Source organism: Schistocerca gregaria, chromosome 2 (assembly GCF_023897955.1).
Source record: "Schistocerca gregaria isolate iqSchGreg1 chromosome 2, iqSchGreg1.2, whole genome shotgun sequence".
Classification (NCBI taxonomy): domain Eukaryota; kingdom Metazoa; phylum Arthropoda; class Insecta; order Orthoptera; family Acrididae; genus Schistocerca; species Schistocerca gregaria.
Window position 1 is genome coordinate 196979032 of NC_064921.1, and position 22182 is coordinate 197001213.

A 22182-nucleotide genomic window follows, 5' to 3' on the forward strand; every position below is an offset into this window, starting at 1 on the left:
CTCCAGTCCAGCACAAGGGCATCATGATGAACGTACATGTGTTGCAGTCAGCTGTCCTGTAGGATGACCCTTTTATCTGGAAGTTATTTCTCACGGTCCACATTTACAACAAGGATGTCCATTTTCTAGAGGACACTGGGGCCACTGTATTGTTTGATTAATCTTGCAGTGTATGCACAACAGGGCTTGCCTGAGTTGTCTCCACCCTCTTGGCATCTGTCAATGTCAATAAAATTTACCAGCAGCTGTGTATTTTAAGATTTTATTTTATTTTATTGTGAAGGCAACCAGTTTTGGCATTTCACTATGCCATCTTCAGGCCCCATACACATCTATCAAAATAAATGAACTTGTCATATACCACCATAAATCACTGGATGTCGGGAATTCAATTATTATACAATTGCTTCATTCAAAGACATGATAGCAACTGAGCACACCTGCAGTCCACAAATGTGGTCAAAGATCTATTCCTCCAAGTTTCTCCTCCAGGCAGACTACATTGCACAGCCCCTAAATCGCCTGCATAAAAAAGGAGTGTGTTACAACTGGACCCCTACCTGTAACCAGTCTTTACTCAATTAAAAACCATGCTAAAATCTGCCCCTTGCCTCAAGCCTTTTCTCCCAGATGCCCGTTGGTTGTGACAGCCAACGCATTGGCCTATGACTTTGGGACATTTCTGGCACACAAGAATGAGGATAGCTTTGAACAGCCAATTGCATACACATCCAAGACGTTAATCCCCATACAGCACAACAATCCACAGACAGAAAAGGAGGCACTGGCAAATGTGTTTGTCATTAAAAAGTTTTATGTCTACCTTTTTGGGGTAAAGTTCAAAGTTGTTTCTAATTATGGATCACAAGCCTCTGGTTACATTATTTGGGCCCTGATCAAACTGTGTGGAACAAATGGTTCAATGCATCCAGCACTGGACATTGTTCCTGAGTCCATACAATTAACCCTCTGGTTTCAGCCCATGACCGATGCCAGCCTCAGTACTCTGGCCCAGGTTTTGGCCATTACTGTGTTACCTCAAACTTTGGTCTCTAATAATGGACACCAATTCATGGCATCTGCTTTCAGGGAGTTCTATGTGGCCAAAGACTTAAAATATATTGTCAGCCCTCTGGTCCATCTTTCCTCATATGGTGAAGGAGATCACCTTTTTTTGGACCTCAAGCAACAAATGAAGAAGGCTGTCAAATTCTTTGCCATTACTTTGACACTCACCCGTTATTGAGCCCTGCTGGGCTGCTCCATTAGCAATGACCACAGACCCTGCTTCATCTTCGGATGCTGCCCCCTCCCACACCCTGCTCCCAGATGTCCCGAGTGTTACGCATCTGGTGTGGCTCATATAGGACTACTGCAGCTTGGACACCGGTAATGCTAGTAGAGACCTACAGGCAATGACTCTCTCCAAACACAGAAGGGGCTAAAATGCTGGTACCACACCAAGCTCCTGCTTCAGGCATATGTGGCACACCTGCTGCCGCCTCCTTCCCTCCCCCTGGGGACAGCAACACTGGTGACTACCAACGACTCTGCATGGGTGCTCCAGCACTGTCTCCTGCATCCACAGGAAGTGGGGGACCCTGGGACATTCTCACCTCCAACAATAACATGATGGACATCGCTGACTACCCTCCATCGTACAACCGGCAGTTGTAGGGTCTAAGTTTTCATCCACACCTTCTTTCTGCCCCGCCACGAAACTGTCCGGAGTGTATCCTGCCATATGCACCTGTTTTGAATGAGGGGAAGGATGAATGCCCATCAGGAGAGGTGGGCTTAGCCATTAGAGGGCACCATGGCTGACCTGTACTCACATGGCAAGAACACCACCATCTTGCCACATCAGTATGGGGACCAATATTGCTCTACGCGGCTGCTAAATAATCAGCCACGCAGTGCATAGCTATTCAGTTTTGCACTCATGCCTAATACTTTTGGATCTACCTTTGCTGTTCTAGGACTGTTTTATAGCTATTTTGCTTGTCATCCAGTTACTCTCTCTGGTCATGTCTTGGATTTATTTCTCCACTGAGCTTGGCTTTGTTGTTATTGCTGTGGTGACAGCTTTGTGTAACACATCATTGTCATAAGTTGTTCGTCCTTGTCCTGGTCTGTTTTCTTGTCAACAATCTATCTGCCTTATTTCGTTCACCTAAAATTAGCTTGGGTTACTTTCCCAAATGGCTCTTCCGCCTAGCGGCTGCCTCTGTTTCTCTGTTCTTCTGGAACTCTTGACGTGCATACCAATATCCTGCTACCTGTGGATATAGCAAACTGTGCTATTAAAATTAATAAATTATGTAAAGAAAGGGGTGAAGAGAGCATTATTAACTATTTGCCAAAACAGAGAAATTTCTGCTTAGCTTTAGAGAAGTTTTTCAAATGGTAGATGAAGTATAGTTATGGCACCACCTCCTTTACAGTACTGATTACTTTTAATAACACTGTTTACTACATGCACGGTAAAATCTCACTGCAATATTGCTCTGTTACCAGCTACTGTCTGCAACTTTTTTAATACTAGATGGAAGTTTCTCCATTTTAGCAGTTAGGTTTAATAAATTTAGTGTGTCCTCCCCTCCCCCCTTTTTAACAGAATCTATTAATTTTAATGTGAACTGTACTACATGCATGGTGAAATGTTATTGCTGTCTTACACTGTTACAAGAATATTTTCATATTCCATTTTTATATGTATCTTTATATCCACTTAATTTTATATTAATTCAGTTTAATAGTAGGCTTGTAAAGGACACGGCTCTGTTTTCTTTTTCTGTTGTAATAAAATAATATACTCATTACAGTCTAGGTGCATTTTTTATGTGCACGCATTTAGTACCCACTGCATCTAGCTCTCCTAGTGCTAGAGCCTGTATATTTGGGCAGTTGACTTCTGCTACTTCTCATATACATATTCTATTAACCAGATGCTGTCACTGTCTTCTGTTGCATATTTTTATGTTGACAAGAGCCTCATGTTAAAGGACCACTACGCTTGGAATTTGATCTGCACACCTGTAATACAATTGTCCTGCAATTCTAAGCCATGGCTTATGATTATTTGTGTTCTTAAGATGTATGTCTCATATGACAAGAGCTGTTTGGCTGCGTGCAACACCACCAGTTGACATCCAACGTCACAGTGAGCAGTGGTCATAATATTTTGGCTGTTCAGCGCATTTATCTCAAAAATTAAAACTGAATTCAGTTTATGTCGCCAGAAGAATTCCTTACCTGGTATAGCTCCAACAGTGTTCATCAATCCAAAAACACTACCGGAATGTTTTGGAGCAAGATCTTGAGGATTTACCAGTATTGCATTGTTGTGGAAACCAGTTGATCCTATTGCAAGAGACACCCAAACAAGGGCCCATTTGTAATTTCCTGCTAGAGCTGCAGTTGGGAACAAATGAACAAAATTAAGAATTAAGCTCTGACATTCTGAAATGTTATCTTATACTTCATGCAGAAAACATATTGATATATTTATTAAGAGCAAAATAAATTATTACAATATAAATAAATTCAGAAATTTTTTTTTTGTGTACTACATGAAGTCTTACGTATTAACACCAATCCAATGGCTTGCAAACCCAAGCAAAATACTTCAGTAATTTTTCTTGTAGCTGTAATACCATAGCCACTGCTTATAAGTTTCTCAGACATCCAGCTACCAAAAAATGTACAAGGTATACAGAACAGCCATGGTACCATATTTACAATCCAGCCCTGTAAGAGAGTATCATATATATACAAACATTTATAAATTCAGTTGGTGAATTTTTGTTGCAGGTTCAAATTTTGCATGCTTGTTAATGCAGATTCTCAACATTCAGGATATTTCAGAAGGTGATGGAAGAAGAATTTCCAACAAAACAAAACAAGTAACAGTCTGTGATTTACTATCATCTACAGTGTTCCCATTGCTAGCAGTTTCAATAACTGAATCATAGAAATCATTGAGAATAAAAAAAGGTATCAATGAAATGTGGCCATTAAATAATGATACTAACTTTTATCCCCTTTGACAAACTCCTATCTATACACTGCTGCATATGAGCATTCCACTGTTCAAACCAATGCTGTAGGTCTTCCATTTTCGTCCTCTTCAGCAAATCTCCTGTTTTTGCTTTTACCTCTTCAACAAACTCAAAATGTGTTCCCTTAAGTGCACTTTTCATTTTTGGGAACAGATAAAAGTCACAGGGAGACAGATATGGTTAATACAGAGGATGTTCAAGCACAAGAATAAATATACTTGGCCACTAAAACTGTTTCACAGACAAGGCATTGTGAGCTGGCACAATGTCCTGCTGACGAATCCATGCATCATTCTTTCACAAATTCATTCTTTTCTTCTTTAATCTTTAGCTCCATCATGACTAGGACTTCTCTGCAGTATTTCTGATTAACAGTTTGACCATCAGCAACGCATTCAGTCATTATGGAAAACACTGTCCTAGCTTTACAAACTGTTAGGTCCTTCTGCATGGAGGAAAGAGGGATGGCCTGAAGAAGGCTGGGAAGAAGGTTAAGACACTCAGACTTCCCTCACACACACACACACACCCAGTATTGATTACTCCAGCCCATTCACTGATCAATTCTATGACATCAAGCATCAAGGGTAGGGCAACATCTGAACCTACAAATGTTGCTTATCACCTGATCTGTCCAAAGCATGTCTCTTTTTATAAAAGAATGGTCACCACTGAACTGGCCGAGTGCATGAATTGGCGCAGAAGTAGTCTCCACTTGAAGGGGATCCATTACCAGTTGCAGAGCATGCTCTGCAGCAGCAGTTCTCAACTTATGGTTACCAATCTCTGGAGGCCATTTTCACTTCTTGGGGGGGAAGGTAGATGGAAAAAAGTGTCAGGGCATGGCGATGGTGGAGGTGGTGACAGAGGGTGGGGGTGGGGGTGGGGGTGGGGGTGGGGGGGTGGGGGGTGGGGTAGTAACAAAATAGGCAACAGATGGGTAAGTGGTACTGGCTGGGCACACGTGGGAGGCAGGGGGGAAGGTGAGCATGAACATTCAGTGTTTCCTTTGACAATCATTCTTTTAGTTATTAACTTATGCAGATTGATGTGCATGTAATTTCGTAAGGATTGGTGTGATAACAATTGACCGTTGACTCAAATATCATTGATTAAAATGATGTTTTGATTAACAGTAAGTTTCAAACTGAGACCAGAGCAACTTAAAAAAAGAAAAATGTAAAATACCTTTTTACATACAATTTTGCAAGAATTAATACTTTAACTTCTATAAGTTGCTACAGTGGTAGTAAGTGTTCTGACTTGGTGTCAGTATGTGTACATGAAGCAAATGAGCTCAGACACAGGTGAAACTCCATCAAGGGAATTCTCCAAGCTTATGGACCAGTGAAGTGCCAGTACTTAAACTGCTGAAGCTATGTGTATGCTGTGCCTATATTCAGTGGAGCAGTAGATGAGAAAAAGAAGAGCCACCTATATTTGAGTTACTGTTTGAAATATGGATTCATCTCTTACCTACATCTGAGCAATTACTGTTGTGCCTCATTTGTGAAAATACATTTTCAAACAAAGCTATTTAGCTTTCCACATTAAGACACATTGGAAAATTGCATTCTGGTGAAATGAGTAAAACACTTTCGTTTTTCCAAACTTTAAAACCAAAGTATGAAAATCCAGTACTGTATACAAGTTACTAAGAAAACTTACTCTCAGTGCAGGTAAATATCTGCCTCCATATTTCCTATATAGCTTGTATATTAATGGTAAAATATGGTATATCATACTTCCCAAAGCTAAACAAAGTGTTTATGAAATACTAGCACTTGATGTTGGAATTATTCCTTTGATTCATGACACATTTTCAAGAACAGACATAATGACTTTTGGTGTGGAAGAAACACTGTATTGAAGAATATAGAACTTTCAAGGCAAATGAGAATCAACAGGAATACACAATCAAGCACTGACATTTGTTTCATCAACTGCAAAAATTGTTTGTTTCCCATTTACATGAAAGGCTGTCCCGTATATGACAAAGTGGAGATTATTTTCAAAAGAAAAAAATATTCCCTTAACTTAGCCAGTTTCATAACCCACTTAAAATCCACATTATCTGGGTTATAAGATCAATAATCAATACCAACAAACTAAAATGTTACAGTAGAAATGTATGACCAGCTGATCACTTACTAAATGTAAAATGTTTATCCTACTTGCTTCACTAGCAGCTAAATGGAGGGAAAGTGTCCACTGAAATTCAGTGTTCCTTTCTTCCTTGTCAAAATACAATCTATGCTCCATTAAAATTGGTTATACAGAAATACATATCCCACAGGCATGATAAATTGTTGCGTCCTTCCGTCCATTACAGATAATCATATATGAAGGGATGATGTCCTATAGGAGATGGATGGACTCCATTCTGTTTCTTGAGTGACAGGAGGAATGGCGTGACTGAATCACTGTTTTTATTGTCCACAGCTTGGCACCTCTCACCTGCAACCACTCTTTCTTCCACCTCCCACTGGCACAGGATCCTGTCGCTGAACAAGGAGATAGTATCTTTACAGGAAATGACACAGTTTTCAAGTCTGTCACTCCTGGTCACTTTTCCCCTTATTGCCACATGGCTATATACACCACAGAAAATATCTTCCAGTCCCAGTTATTACAGCAGGAGAGTTATATTCTGTATCTTTTGGGCCATTTCTCAGCTGAATGCGTTTGAACTGAAAAGTGCTTGGGGAACTGGAACAGATGAGGAACTTCTTCCCTCTATTTGCTTCAGTGCCTTCAGGATTGCATACAACTCAGTGCTGAGCACTGTGAACATATCTGGTTCTGAGAGACTGAAGGCACTATCAGGAAAAAATCACTGAGCAGTCAAGGGAATTACACTGTTTTGCATCATCTGTATATGCATATTAAAACTGCACTGTTCACCTTAAAAAAATCCTGCAGCAAAGATTTAAAAATTACATTAGGTTTACATTACTTTCCTGAACACATCAAGTTTAAACAATTCTGCGTTCTTTAATAAGCTGTGGCAGTGTAACATCTCTTACTGGAGAAAAGGAGGACTGCTGCCCTTGAGGCAGATAGAGTTAGTATGCTCTGTACACTCATAACAATTATGTGAGTTATGTATATTCTGCTTACCAATAAATAGTGTGGAAATCATCCCTCTCAACTGTGTCTCTATTCTGCTATCACACTGCTGTTACCCAATTTCATGAAGTGGTGACCCCAAATATCCGCATCGCACTGTCATGTTGCTGTTAGGTCGAAAATCTGTCACAGTGGTTACGCGATCAAGAATGCTGCCATTAGAAATGGTATGACCTTACTGTTTATTCGACAATGTCAACAACATCTCTTAACAAGTGTTCATGAATTCCATGAGCAACCTGCGAGCAAAATTGCTAAATATCTGTCAAGGTTTCGATGATACTGCAATGCCAAACAACATAGCGACAGTGCCTTCATTGCCCGCCACATCTTTGGACCAATCTGGCATCCCCAGTGAGGCCAAGCAGAGAACTGTGCCACAATGAGTACTGAATTTACCTAGTGACTTCATGATAAACATTCCAGATTTGACATTGAGTGAATCTATTCCTGGTCTTCAGACAAAAGTGCAGCACATAATCACATGAAACAATGGCTGCTGGCTTCTCTAACAAAGATTAAATTAAGTGCCTTCAACTTTCGCACAGGACAAAACATTACGTGTTCCAGTGCTAGCATTATGACACCTGCATTAACAATCTGAAACATACAGATGATTCCCATGGTGCTGCTAAGGTTCAGCCACAATGCACCGAGCCATACCACCCTGTCGTTCTGCTTCCTCGTCCATCTGACAACGAACCAAGTGATCAGGGTTTACATAACCTGTACATTCCGATTTTCCAAATCTTGCTCCAGCTGTTGTGACTAAATACAGGTTCTGTGAGACAGACTATAATGTCACCCATATCCCAGCTGCACTGGGCACCACAACTGACTTGCTGCTGGTCCAGCACCATGCTTCGCATTTTCATCACCCACACCCAGCACGAAAACCAACTGCGGACTCCAAGAACATGTTTTTCATGATTTTGCCTTGGCAAGGTCAGATAGTGCTGCCTCCCAGTTCAAATGACATCACACTCGCGGTAACTGCATCACAAATGGCTGCACGACCATACAACCTTCATGAGACACGGACTGTGCTGCTGGACAATAAATGGAACATGCCTTCCTTCTTCATGGTGCCAGGACCTCATGTCCATTCTCACATACATTTTCTGCCCTCTCAGACACCTGCCATCTGGAAAGTCATACCTACTGCACCAGGCCCAGAAGTTTACTCACATGCACTGCCCTTCTTTGAACAGCCACCAAAGTTCTACGCACATCATCATGTGAAGCTGACACCACATGCACTGTCACATGACTCATGTCATCATGCACCTCTCTATGCCGAGTCACATCTCCTGCCCATCTCGTGTGCACTAATGCTCCGGTGTCCCCCATGTCTCCCCCACTGTGCCATACCCACATTGCAATGCTGCCTTACAATCAAACCACTGACAAACATCATACCATCAATCACTGTCCAAAAAATACCATTGTTCTGTGTGGATTCTCCCAAGATGTAGTCTGCCCTCAGTGAATGTTTGATCTCAGGCAGTGGCATCACTGGTGTCAGTGAGAAGTTCACTGCTCTTCTTAATCACCTCGGAGACAGTGCAGGTCTTATTAGCAAAACTGACAAGATATTACTGCTACAATGACTAACATGCATACCAGAACAGCAGCTATATCTCGTTATCAATGAGACTACTTTGGACAACGGCATGCCGTCTTCCCTCTGGCACCACCTGCGAGTTATAATTGACCCAATGCTCCTGCGTGATCATGTGCTATGTACTCTTTGGCTCCTCAAACTGCTAGAGAACATCCAGACAATGATGCTAGTACTTGAGGAGGAACCATGGGAGTTCAAACTTCAATTTGCTGACAGAATACAGGCATTATCATAACACTGCATTCTAATCAACAATCGACAGCACTGTGTTTGGTCAGTGCCCATTACACCTGCACAAAAGTTGATTTCGTGTGATCCTGGCTGAGCTGCTCCAATATTCCGTGCAGCCACAGACTGCCCAGTGATGACCAGTCCAACCCAAATTGGGATGTGCCCCCCACCTCTCCCACCCCGAGCGCCTTTCACAGCTCTGCGGTGGACAACAGTTGCCTACCACTACAGTCGAATTTGTCGTGCCCTCCCTCCTCTCCACTCCCCCCTCCTCCCCAACTGGCCACTGTCCCGGCTCTGTGTAAATAAAAAGCCGCACCAGTCAAGTGCATTATCTGCTTACACAATCAACATACAACAATGCTACTGCTGGTTTCACATGAGATTTGGGCAGGATGCACATTGCTGCAGACAACACTGTGCCAACTCAAACTAAAACAGCGACCTGGTGCATGCACACTATGCCACTCCTCATTAACAAGATGCCTCTTTACACCACAACAAAACAGCACTGATGCAGTGTTTCAGTGGGCAGACGGTTTTCAACTATTCATTAATGACAGGCACCTGAACACATATTTCCTCATTGATCCATGGCTGATGTGAGCACTCTACTGTTGCACTGTTGCCATCACTGCTGCAACTGTGCACAGCCAATGGCACTGTAATTGCTGGAACTGCATACATCTCGCTCTCACACTCAACCTCGGCAAATAAATGCGAATACCTAGACAATCCTAATGGCAGAGGCAATTGAACCAGTACTGCGAGCTGATTTCTTCCAGTATTACCAATTACAGCCACATTAAATTGCACTCTCCTATTATGAGGGGATGGCCAGAAGCTGGTCCGTGGTGTGGTCAGCGATACACTACCTACCAACACTGTTAATGCTCTCGGTCACGCTGCCACTGCTTAACACACCATTCGACCTGAAGCTACGAAGCAAAACACTTTTCAACCAGCTACACTTAAAAAGAGCTGAGTACTCATCGTTACATCATGACAACAAGGTCATGTATCTCAACAACAAACAACTACAGAGACAAATCATGGACACCACCACATCACTACATGCAGCTCAACAGCACCTTGACGACCTGCATCATTTTGACAATGAACACTACCATGGTGCTGCTACTACAGACACTTCTCAACTTAGTGAAGCGTCGCAACCTCCACTTGAGTGTGCTCCTGAGACAGTGCCATGTGGCATTAACAGCAGTGATGAATCAAGTCACGCCTCACAATCTGGATTTGCTCCATGCTCTTCCCCCTTAGACCATATATAATCTATGCCATGCGTGAAGGTATAGATCACTGCATTACAACCACACTAGGTCCTCCTGTCTGTTGCTGCCCCCATAGTCTAGCTTCCCGACAAACTTAAAGCAGCTGAAGCTGTGGTGGACGACCTTTTGCGAGCTGGCACAGTCAGGCCATCAGACAGTGTTTGTGCCTTTCCAATTACACTAGTTCCTAAAAAGAATGGTACTTGGTGCCTATGTGGCAACTACTGCTACCTCAATACCTGTACAATCTTTGAGAGCTACCCTGTTCAGAACTTGCACGATTTTTTGCACGTTTTAGCCACGGCAAAATTTTTCGGTATCATTGATTGAACAAATGAAAATTCTGATAGCAGCTGAAGATGTATCAAAAATTGCGATAATCATGCCATTCAGACTCTTTGAGTTCTTCTACATGCCTTATGGGCTAAAAACAGGGCACAGACATGGCGAAGATATGCCAATAGTGTACTGTTCAATTTTCCTTTTTGTTACGCCTGTCTAGATGATGTCATATTTTTTTTTGCAAAATCAGCAGGACTATGACAACAACCTGTGTATCATCTTTGATAAGCTGACCTCTCATGGGGTCATGATAAACAATGATAAGTGCCAACTTTAGCAACCCCATGTGAACTTTGTCAGACACCATGTCAATGCCTCTGAGGTGTGCCCTACCCCTGAGAAAACTGACAAGATAACATCTCCTCCCGTCTACTAACAACTACCAAGAGCTATATAGGTTTTTGGGTATCAAAAATTTCTAAAGGAAACAATTGTCACATACTGCTGAGACTTTGCTACCATTCACCGAAGCATTGTGCAGCAAGAACACCTCTGGTAAACAAGGTCTCGACTGGACACTGCAAACACAGGCAGCCTTCAACAAAATAACTGCACACCTGTTACACGCCACATCCTTGCCCACACATCGCCCAATGTGCATCTAACTACCACCCCTGATGCTAGGGATCACACAACTGTACGTCTTATCATGGAACGGTTTGTCATATCTAACATTAAAAAGGATTGAGCCACATGGGCCAGGACTTGGATTCCATGCCAGCAGGCAAAAACTGGCTGCCATGCAAAGACTCCCTTTGGTAGATGTCCAACTCCAGAGGATTGGTTCAAATGGCTCTGAGCTCTATGGGACTTAACATCTTAGGTCACCAGTCCCCTAGAACTTAGAACTACGTAAACCTAACTAACGTAAGGACATCACACAACACCCAGCCATCACAAGGCAGAGAAAATCCCTGACCCCGCCGGGAATCGAACCCGGGAACCCGGGCGTGGGAAGCGAGAACGCTACCGCACGACCATGAGATGTGGGCAACTCTGGAGGAGCATTCCAGCATGTCCACACTGACATAGTGCCATTCCCCAAATTTCATGGTTACTGTTACATCCTTCAATGATGGATCACATGATATGATGGGTGGAATCATGCCCTTTTCCAACACATCAGCAGAGACAGTTGCAAAAACTTTTGCTTTTGTCAACAGCTGGACTGCCAGATTTGGCTGCCCGGCCTCCTTAACGTAGGACCAGGGCCCAGTTCAAATCCCAATTTTTTAATGATTTATGTCACCTATGCAGGCGCCACCAGTTCCACAGAACAGCCTACCACCCCCAATCCAGTGGCCTTGTGGAATGGTGGTACCAGACGATGAAAAGTGCTCTCATGTGTCAGAATCGTGGGTATAGGCCCCTCCATTGGTTCTCCTGGGCATTTTCACAGCACATAAAGATGACCTTGATGCGTCACTTGCCAAATTACTATGTGGCGAGCCCCTCAATCTATCTGCTGAATTCATAGCACATGAAATGGTCCTCACAGACCGGAACTTACCAGACTTAGTCACGCGTGTGAAGACACACATATGAAACATCTGTGTGCCAGCTCTCCTCCCGTCACATGACGCTACAAATTTTTGTTCATCAAGACCTGGCCACATACTCTCATGTGCTGTTACATACAGACACAGTGAAACCTGCCCTACAATTGCCATTTACAGGACCATACCATGTGTTGAAATGCAATACAAACACTTTTGATATCAAAATTGTTGGAAAACACACAACAGTGTAAGTTAACTGGCTTAAACTGGTGTGGACTTCAGTGAACTTGTCAAAACCCACACACCTTCCCTGTCATCTCCTATGTGCCCATTAGTCAATTTCCAAGTGCATGTGGATCTCTGAGATTTTCTGCCCGATAACATATCTGTCATATGATACCAACCTCATGATTACCACTACCTACACGGACAGGCAGTCAGCTGCAAGTTCTGTCACACAGAGTTTCGTGCACACCATTCCGGCCCACCAGAAGCTGACATGGCAGGACTCACCTCCCATTTTTCAGCAGACGGTACACTCAAAGTCACAGCCGTGCAGCACATCCTGTGGATACAACAAGCCATGTAGAGCTGCCAACATGCCACCTCCTTCAAATATTGCTGCTGAGCCAGCAACAATTAAAGATGTTGCCAAGACTACATCCTTATCTGATAACAATGATGGCAGCAACCCATTTGGTTGCACTACTGAGGTCACACTATGGCGTGCCCTGCACCACATGCCCCTCCTGTGCACCTTGCTGACTATGACATGTCTTCCATTGCATCCACCATCACATAACCGCCTACATAACTTCTGCCAGACGATGCACTGCTGCAGTCTTTCCTTATGTGCTCCACACTACGGGGGGGTCTGGTGTCTGTGTGGCGTAACATCTCTAACTGGAGATAAGGAGAATCATTGGTCCAGAAGGCAGAGAGAGTTAGTATGCTATGTATGCTCATAATGATTACATCAGCCATGTATATTGTGCTTAGCAATAAATAACATGGAAATCATACCTCTATACTGTGTCACTATACTGCCATCACACTACTGGTACTCCATTGTGGTGAAATTTGATGCCAGTGTGACATCATTAACCCACCTCACAGCCTATAGCCTTTTTTTGGACTTGTCAACACCTTCTGTCTGTAGTATCACTGAGCCTGAGGTTGACATCACAGGGTGCCATGGTTTTACACTATTAGAGAGGAAGGTTGTATGCACCTCTGATCCAATTTCAAACTTCTGCTTCATAATACGAGAGAATTACAGGATTTCAAAATTGTCACACTTTAATTGTGTTGTGCAATGTAGATTAATGGTCTGAGATATATTATCAAAATAATTCTGTGCTCATCTGTCAAGGTGTAATGTTACAATTGGTTGCACTATTGTTTTTGCATCTTGCAGTATTGTGAGAGAAACAACTGACTTTTGAACAAGCGTCACTTCCAATGACAGCTACATGCACGTGCTTGTTTCAACTCCTATTGTTAGAGTCAGCAATGAAGAGTTGTTTTACTCACTATCTTTTTGGTCATTGAAGCAAAAGATGTTATGAATACCCCTGGTCACTTAGTGCCTTCTTCAGTTATTAGATGTCCAACATCATAAATCCTCTGTAGGCTATAGCACCCTTCTTGAAATTCTGGATATAGTACCATTACAGTGGAGTTATTGTCGAGCAGTTTTGAACTTTGTATCTGCTTAAATAGCACAGAAGAATTTTTTCTACAAGTAATGTACCATTTACCAAGTTTTTCATGGAGTTATGTGTCCCAATGACCCACTGCAAAATTTTATGGATGCAGATTATTGAATGCTGTGAATGTGACGAACAATTACCACTCTTTTCAGTCATTCATCAAGTTCTATATATCCCTCCAAGAAGGAGAATCATCGGAGACGTGCAACAATTTAAGATACATATTAAAAAAGGAGAAATAACTCCTAGAAGAATCATCGGAGACGTGCAACAATTTAAGATACATATTAAAAAAGGAGAAATAACTCCTAGAAACTTCATCTGTATATGGTAGTAAAATAATCTATTACTACACTGCTCACACACAAACTAAATGTCTTCTAGTAAGCTAGAATGACAGTGGTTAATTTGAAAAAAAGATCTGCTGCTTCCTTAGTTATATTAAGTAGCTGCTGATTACCTCCAAATGGTAGTTTAATATTTACACTAATGCATTGAGATTTTTCAAAGGAAAAAAAGAGGGAAAAGCTGACTACATCTGTAACATCTGAGGCCTGTTTACATCACACCACTACTTGGCATGCAGTTTTACAATGAATATTGCTACTTGTCACACAGCTAGCAGGAATACTTAATCTCTGAATTTACAATTAAACAGTTAAAGGAGGGAAGAACTACTACTTACAAAAGTGTATCTTCTTTTACATGTATCTAACAGTAGTACTGAAACTTCACGTGTCTCATAATTTTAAACAAATAATTTGTACAATGAATAGTCAGTTCCTGATAAGAGAGCAAAGCAAGAGAAGAAGATAACTTGTTGAATATGTAGGAATAAGAAACCCCTATCCAGGAGAAAGAGAGATGAGAAAACACAAAATTTCTCAGACATACGTAGCACTAGAAATGCAGCTACTCAAATGGAGGAGAATCATTCACAACCGACTCAAAAAGACAACTTAAATCTGTATCATATTTACCAAACTTGTAAACATGCAATGAATACTGAAAAAAGGTAAAAACAATTTCAAAAAAGCAAGGGACTAAAACTCAGTATAATGGTGTATCAATCACAACTGGTAAAGATGGAAAAAACCACAAAGCACAAGCTCTGTGGATTCAAGTAGCGGTAAAGGAAGAGAACCACCTGCAAAATCAAATATCCAGTTCAAAAAAATAGATGTTGACCCACTTTATGTTCTTGAGTAAGCAACGTCAAGAGTTTGCAACACAAACACTGAAAGAGATAGAAAGCACTTTACAACTTTAAATGAGAAGAAAGTGGGCACTGAAAGAGCAGGTTAAATAACTAAGCAGCAGGAGGAAAACATATCACATCAAAATGTAAATATACAACAAGCCTATGAGGGGTGTGAAGAAACAATCCACCTTGCCAGATTGAAAGAACCATCAAAACTGCAAAGCATGCTGAGAAATATAGAAAGGATCAAACACCAAAAAGCTATCACACAAAGTCCTCCTTCAGATTCACTCACTTACTCACTCACTCGCATGCACGCACACACACACACACACACACACACACACATACACAGTTTAGTTTACTTTTTGAATTTCTCTGTCTGCCACTGAATTCCTCCTTTATGTAGTGAGCAGCAGTCTATCCTGATTCATATTGTCACATAGAAGAAGGTGTAATTAGATGAATGACAAACACTAACTTCACGTAACGAAGGTTTATTCAGCACTTGTACATACAAGAGTGCGGAGCGAACTGCCTCCGGCCAAAATACATACAGTATATATATGTATATAGCTACAAAACATTCCAGTACAATGATTCTTGATATTTGTGGGTAATTCTAGAATGTATTCAAAGCAAATATAGACATTAAAATTGTATAGTCCAGGTGAGTTTTGAACTCACGACCCTCCATGCAACAGTTTAGTATCATAACCACTACACCAAAGTGCTACTCAACTTCTTCAGCGACATTGTTCCCTCCTTAAGAGAACAGCATCTCGGCATTACGTCCTCCTAGTCCGGGAATGAGTCATCGGTCCTGCATACTAAGAAACTCGATGACTGATGCTCACCCTGGCGGTGATCTTCTCAGAACTTCTTTTGCCACTATGCTCTTCATCACCTTTCCACTTGTTGCCTGTCGCTGGAGCTTCGAATTTACCCTGGGTTGCAGGATCCTTATAGGGCTTCATTCGAAGGACATGGACCATATCTCTGATCTTTCGTCATCTTGTGTTGGGGTCGAAATATTCAACTTCATAAGTAACATCAGCCAACTTTCTTACAACCTTATAAGGTCCAAAGTAGCGCCTGAGGAGCTTCTCAGAGAGACACACCTTCCGAACAGGAGTCAAGATCCGTACGAGGTCATCCGGCTGGTAGACAACTGGGCAGTGGCTCGCATCATACCTTCGGCGATCGTTTTCTCAAGTCTGCAACCTGTGGAGTCGGGCTAACTGCCAAGCTTTCTCAGCTCTGATTAACACCTGGCCGATGTAGTCATCGTCCACATCATCAGGATGTAACAGAAACACAGTGTCCGTCATCGTAGTTGCCTCACGCCCATACACCAGGAAAAATGGCGTAGATCCTGTGGTGTCTTGTTTGGCGATGTTGTAGGCAAACATCACGAAAGGTGGCACCTCACCCCAGTTGCTCTGCTCAACATTGGCAAACATTGATAGCATGTTGACCAAGGTCTTATTAAGGCGCTCAGTAAGCCCGTTAGTTTGCATATGGTAGGAAGTCGTCATGTGATGAGTAATGTTGCACTGACAGTTTCTCTCTGTCACAAGATTTAACTGAAAAACTTTCCCCTCAATCTGTAATTAATGACCTTGGGGCACCGTGTTTTAATACAATACGATGAATTTGGCTACCTCGGATGCTTTGGATGTTTTCACAGCTTTTGTAATGGCATAGCATGTCTGATAATCAGTGCAAACAATAATCCATCTATTTGCCCTCTAGCAGATGTTGGAAATCATCTGAGGTCAATCCCGACACCCTGGAAAGCCATTTCGACTGGTGGAATTGGTATGAGTCAGCCAGGTGGCTTCTGAGGAACTGCCTTTCTCCTCTGGCACTCCCTACAGTGTGACACATAGTGATGGACACTCCTAAATAAACCGGGCCAGAAAAATCTCTTGCGGATTCCAGTGTAGGCTTAATAAATCCTAAATGTCTGGCCTCAAATGTTCTACAGAAATTCCATGACACACCTAAGCGCATGTGTTGAGGAACTTTCCAAACGGATCAAAGTTTTTCTTGCCAAGTAATCCATTAACTACCTTAAATTGTCCTTTCACATCCTCTGACAGATTTAAGGCAAGCATAATTTGAGATATCTTGGCGTCCTTATTCTGCTCAGCAGAGAGATCCTGGAGTGCAGTGAGACAGTCACTATCTTCATCAAAGTTTGATGGTCTTGCACAGGGTTTCTTGAGAGACAGTCAGCATCTTAGTGTTTTCTTCCACTTTTGTACGCAACGGTAATGTCATACCCTTGAAGACGTAGTGCCCACCTAGCAAGTCATCCTGTTGGATCATTAAGAGCTGTCAGCCAACAAAGTGAATGATGGTACATAACAACTGTGAATGGCCTTCCATAGAGATATTGTCGAAATCTGCACATGGCCCAGATCACAGCAAGACATTCTCTTTCTGTAGTTGAATAGTTTCCCTCGGCTTTTGTAAGTGTCCTAGAAGCATAGGCTATAACCTTCTCATTTCATCCGAAATTTGCACCAGAACACAACAATCTCATACCCACTGGCATCTGTGTGTAGTTCTGTAGGTGCTCTCTCAACATGCAGACCAAGTACAGGGTCAGTCATCAGAGCTTTTTGCAGCACATCGAAAGAATCTTGTTGAGCACTACCCTAGATAAATTTAGCATCTGCTTTTAACAACTCTTGGAGTGACCTGGCTTTGATACAAAAGTCTTTGATAAAACAACAGTAATAAGAACATAATCCGGGGAAGCTTTTCACATCTCTAATACTTTTAGGAATAAGAAATTCCATTATAGATCTCACCTTTCCTGGGTCTGGCCGCACACATTCATTTGACACAAGGTGTCCAAGAGACACTTTCTTGGATTAAGTTTCAGTCCACCTTGTTGGAGACACTTAAGAACGGCCCTCATTCTTTTTATATGTTAATCAAATGTCTCTGAGAACACTATAATGTCATCTAAATAACAAAGACACGTCGTCCGCTTCAGGTACTTTAGAAGATTATCCATCATCCATTCAAATGTTGCTGGTGCATTACACAAACCAAATGGCATTACCTTAAACTCATACAAGCCCTCAGGGGCAATGAATGCAGTTTTCACACGATCAGCCTCATCTACTTCAATTTGCCAGTATCCAGTGTCCATGGTTGAGAAGAACTTAGCCCTCTTCAGACAATCCAGTGTATCGTCAATTCGTGGAAGAGGGTCCTTTTTAGTTATCTTATTAAGCTTCCTGTAATCAGCACAAAAGTGCCAAGTGGTGACAACCATGGGCTCTGCAGAGGCTGAATGATGTCATTCTTCATCATTTTCTCTACCTCATCGCGAATTATTCAATGTTCCATTGCTGACACATGGTATGCTCTCTGGCTTATTGTTTCACAGTCTCCAGTGCTAATCCGGTGCTTCACTGTCAATTTGTCTAATTTGCTCTTCACCTGTGGACTGAAGCATTCAGAGGACTCTTGAAGAATGGCAAGTAGCTTCTTCTGTTGTTCCTTAGTGAGATCTGGCGATAGTCGAGCTATAAGATCTTGTCTTGTAGAGGTAGCGCTAATTTTGCCCACAGACTCAGCATGGGAGGTTTCTATGACGCTCAGCTGTTCTTCAATTAACAGCTCAGTGTTTGCTACACACATGTGTCTTGGAAGGATCTGCGGTTCTCAGCTGGGATGACCAAGTTATTCTTCAGTGGTATGCTTCTCTTACATTCCACTACAAGATCCATGGGTTGGTGCATGACATGACATGCAACAGTTACCTTTCTAGTGCTGACTGCAGGGATGATCACTTCATCCAGCACACACAGTCTCCACACACTTGGATGCGCATCTTCCTGTCCACAGTACCTCATCTCGTCTAGCATAATCCTCGAGCGACCACAATCTATAATTGCCTGAGAAGCTTTCAAAAAGTCCCATCCGAGAATGATGTCATGACTACACTCTTGTAAGATGATGAATTCTAATGGTTGTGTATGGCCACTTATACTCACATTAATGGTACATTAGCCACCTTCAGCAGAGATGTTTTGTTGTCGGCGAATATGGTTTTCTGTAACTGGCAATGGTACTTCTGCGAAACGACTCAATATGATACTCCAGAGTCCACAAGAGCTTGGGCTGGTCAGCCAACCATGGGGATATGGACGTAGTTTCCTATCATTTTTGTAGTGATTAATGGCAGAGGATTTTTCTCTTCAGTGGCCTCACCTCCAAGGAAGGTCGCACCATTTAGTTTTCCTGGCTGCGGTGGCTAGGTGATCAGCTGGAGCTCCTAAACAGCATTGGAGATCTTGATGGGTGTGTTGGGAAGCATCCTTTCCAGTGGCTAGCTTCCGACGAAGGTGACCTACGTCGTTCTGCACCCACATTTTCTTGTTCGTCGTCCAGGAGTTGGTCCGCTATGATTGGTCTGCTGTCTTCTGGCATGGGTGGCATTAAATATTCACCACCTTTCTCGACAATAGCACACCACATGTCCCATTCGTCTGCAGTGGAAACATACTGGTTGGTTATCCTGGGTCCTCCAGATGTCAGTTTTCCTTGATGACAAAACAGGTTCCTCATGCTGCATTGTAGGAACGTAACTCCACCTGGGTCTCGACTTTTTCGCCATTTTAAAGGGAAATGAATGACGAGAGATTGGGTTCAATGACTGTTCCACTTCCTCCCTTATGACCTCTTGAATCATTTATTTATTTATTGTTCCATGAGACCACATTAAGGAGAAGTCTCCATGGTCATGGAACGAGTCAGTACATGAAATTGTAACACGATTGTAGAAACAGATAAAATGAAATATAAGAAACATATTCAGTTGCAGATTGTACAAACAGATAAAATGAAATATAAGAAACATATTCAGGCAACAAGTCGTTAATTTAAATAAAGAAAATCAAAAATGCAACACTAGAATTTGCTTAATTTTTTGGCTCTTCCAGGAGCTCCTCAACAGAATAGAAGGAGTGAGCCATGAGGAAACTCTTTAGTTTAGACTTAAAAGTGTTTGGGCTACTGCTAAGATTTTTGAGTTCTTGTGGTAGCTTATTGAAAATGGATGCAGCAGAATACTGCACTCCTTTCTGCACAAGAGTCAAGGAAGTGCATTCCACATGCAGATTTGATTTCTGCCTAGTATTAACTGAGTGAAAGCTGTTAACTCTTGGGAATAAGCTAATATTGCTAACAACAAATGACATTAAAGAAAATATATACTGTGAGAGCAATGTCAAAAATCCCAGACTATTGAATAGGGGTCGACAAGAGGTTTTCGAACTTACACCACACATAGCTCGAACAGCCCGTTTTTGGGCCAAAAATACCCTTTTTGAATCAGAAGAATTACCCCAAAAAATAATACCATATGACATAAGCGTATGAAAATATGCGAAGTAGACTACTTTTCGTGGTGAAATATCACTTATTTCAGATACTGTTCTAATGGTAAATAAAGCGGCATTTAGTTTCTGAACAAGATCCTGAACATGGGCTTTCCACAACAGCTTACTATCTATCCAAACGCCTAGGAACTTGAACTGTTCTGTCTCGCTTATAATATGACCATTCTGTCTGATTAAAATATCAGTTCTTGTTGAATTGTGAGTTAGAAACTGTAAAAACTGAGTCTTACTGTGATTTAGCATCAAATTATTTTCCACAAACCATTAACTTATTTCATAAACTACATTATTTGATAATGTTTCAATATTACACAAAAGATCCTTCACTATCAAGCTGGTGTCATCAGCAACACCAGCAAACAGAAATATTTTTGAATCACCTGTAATATTGGAAGGCATATCATTCATATAAATAAGAAACAGCAGTGGCCCCAGCACCGACCCTTGGGGAATGCCCCAATTAACAGTGCCCCATTGGGACTGAACATCACTACCACTCTCAATATTGCGGAGAATTACCTTCTGCTTTCTGTTCTTAAAGTAAGAGGTGAACCAGTTGTAAGCTACTCCCCTTACTCCATAATGGTCCAGCTTCTGCAGTAATATTTTGTGGTCAACACAGTCAAAAGCCTTCGTTAAATCAAAGAAAACACCTAACGTTCGCAACCTTTTATTTAATCTGTCCAAAACCTCACAGAGAAAAGAGAATATAGCATTTTCAGTTGTTAAATCATTTCTAAAACCAAACTGTACATTTGACAGCAAATTATGTGAATTTAAATGCTCCAATAACCTTGTATATACAACCTTCTCGATAACTTTAGCAAACACTGATGGCATAGAAATAGGTCTATAATTGTCAATATTATCCCTCACTACCGAGTACTTTAATCGGTCAGGAAACCGACCACTCCTAAAGCAAAAGTTACAGATATGGCTAAGTACTGGGCTAACATACGCGGAACAATACTTCAGTATTCTGCTAGATACCCCGTCATATCCATGAGAGTTCTTGGTCTTTAGTGATTTAATTATTAACTCAATCTCCCTCTTGTCAGTATCATGGAGGAGCATTTTAGGTAACAGTCTCGGAACACTTTTTTCTACGAGCGCTATATGATTCCCTGTTGGGACTAGATTTCTATTTAGTTCACCTGCTATATTCAGAAAGTGATTATTAAATACTGTACATATATGCGACTTATCAGTAACACGGACATTCCCACTATGCACTGATTCTATATCCTCAACCTGTCTCTGCAGACACAGCCACTTCCTTTACGACTGACCATATGGTTTTAATTTTATCCTGAGACTTAGCTATTCTATCTGCATACCACTCATCTCAGTCGTGCAATCCTAGAGCCTTCTGAACTTCCTCTCTCACCATCTGAGAAAGAACACTTGTGAAATCCATTGCTTCCTCCATCACAGACATCGATACAACATTTGGAAGCCGTTCAAATTTCTTGCATGTAATTCTTTTTTGATGCATTGTCGCAATGTACTGGCACCATTTTATGAAGCCATCTGCTGTCTAAACCTCCTTCAGGAGTAGGGATTGATAAACATCCTCAGCAACACCCTTCATGAGATGTGCTTCCTCCTCCATTCTAGGATCCACTATTTTACACAGCTCCAAGACGTCTTGAATGGAAGATGCTG

The 22182-nt window shown here is 41.8% G+C and overlaps 1 protein-coding gene across 2 annotated transcripts in view; it reads right to left on the reverse strand.

The window, feature by feature from the left end:
• The window catches only part of LOC126336668 (solute carrier family 17 member 9), a 103747-nt gene that overhangs the window by 37303 nt on the left and 44262 nt on the right, over window positions 1-22182 (reverse strand). For both annotated transcript variants that reach the window (XM_050000615.1, XM_050000616.1), the window contains exons 6-7: window positions 3585-3750; window positions 3256-3414 (exon numbers count right to left, since the gene is read on the reverse strand). In XM_050000615.1, coding sequence (XP_049856572.1) covers window positions 3256-3414; window positions 3585-3750 — 325 coding nt within the window. The remainder of the gene's footprint in view (window positions 1-3255; window positions 3415-3584; window positions 3751-22182) is intronic.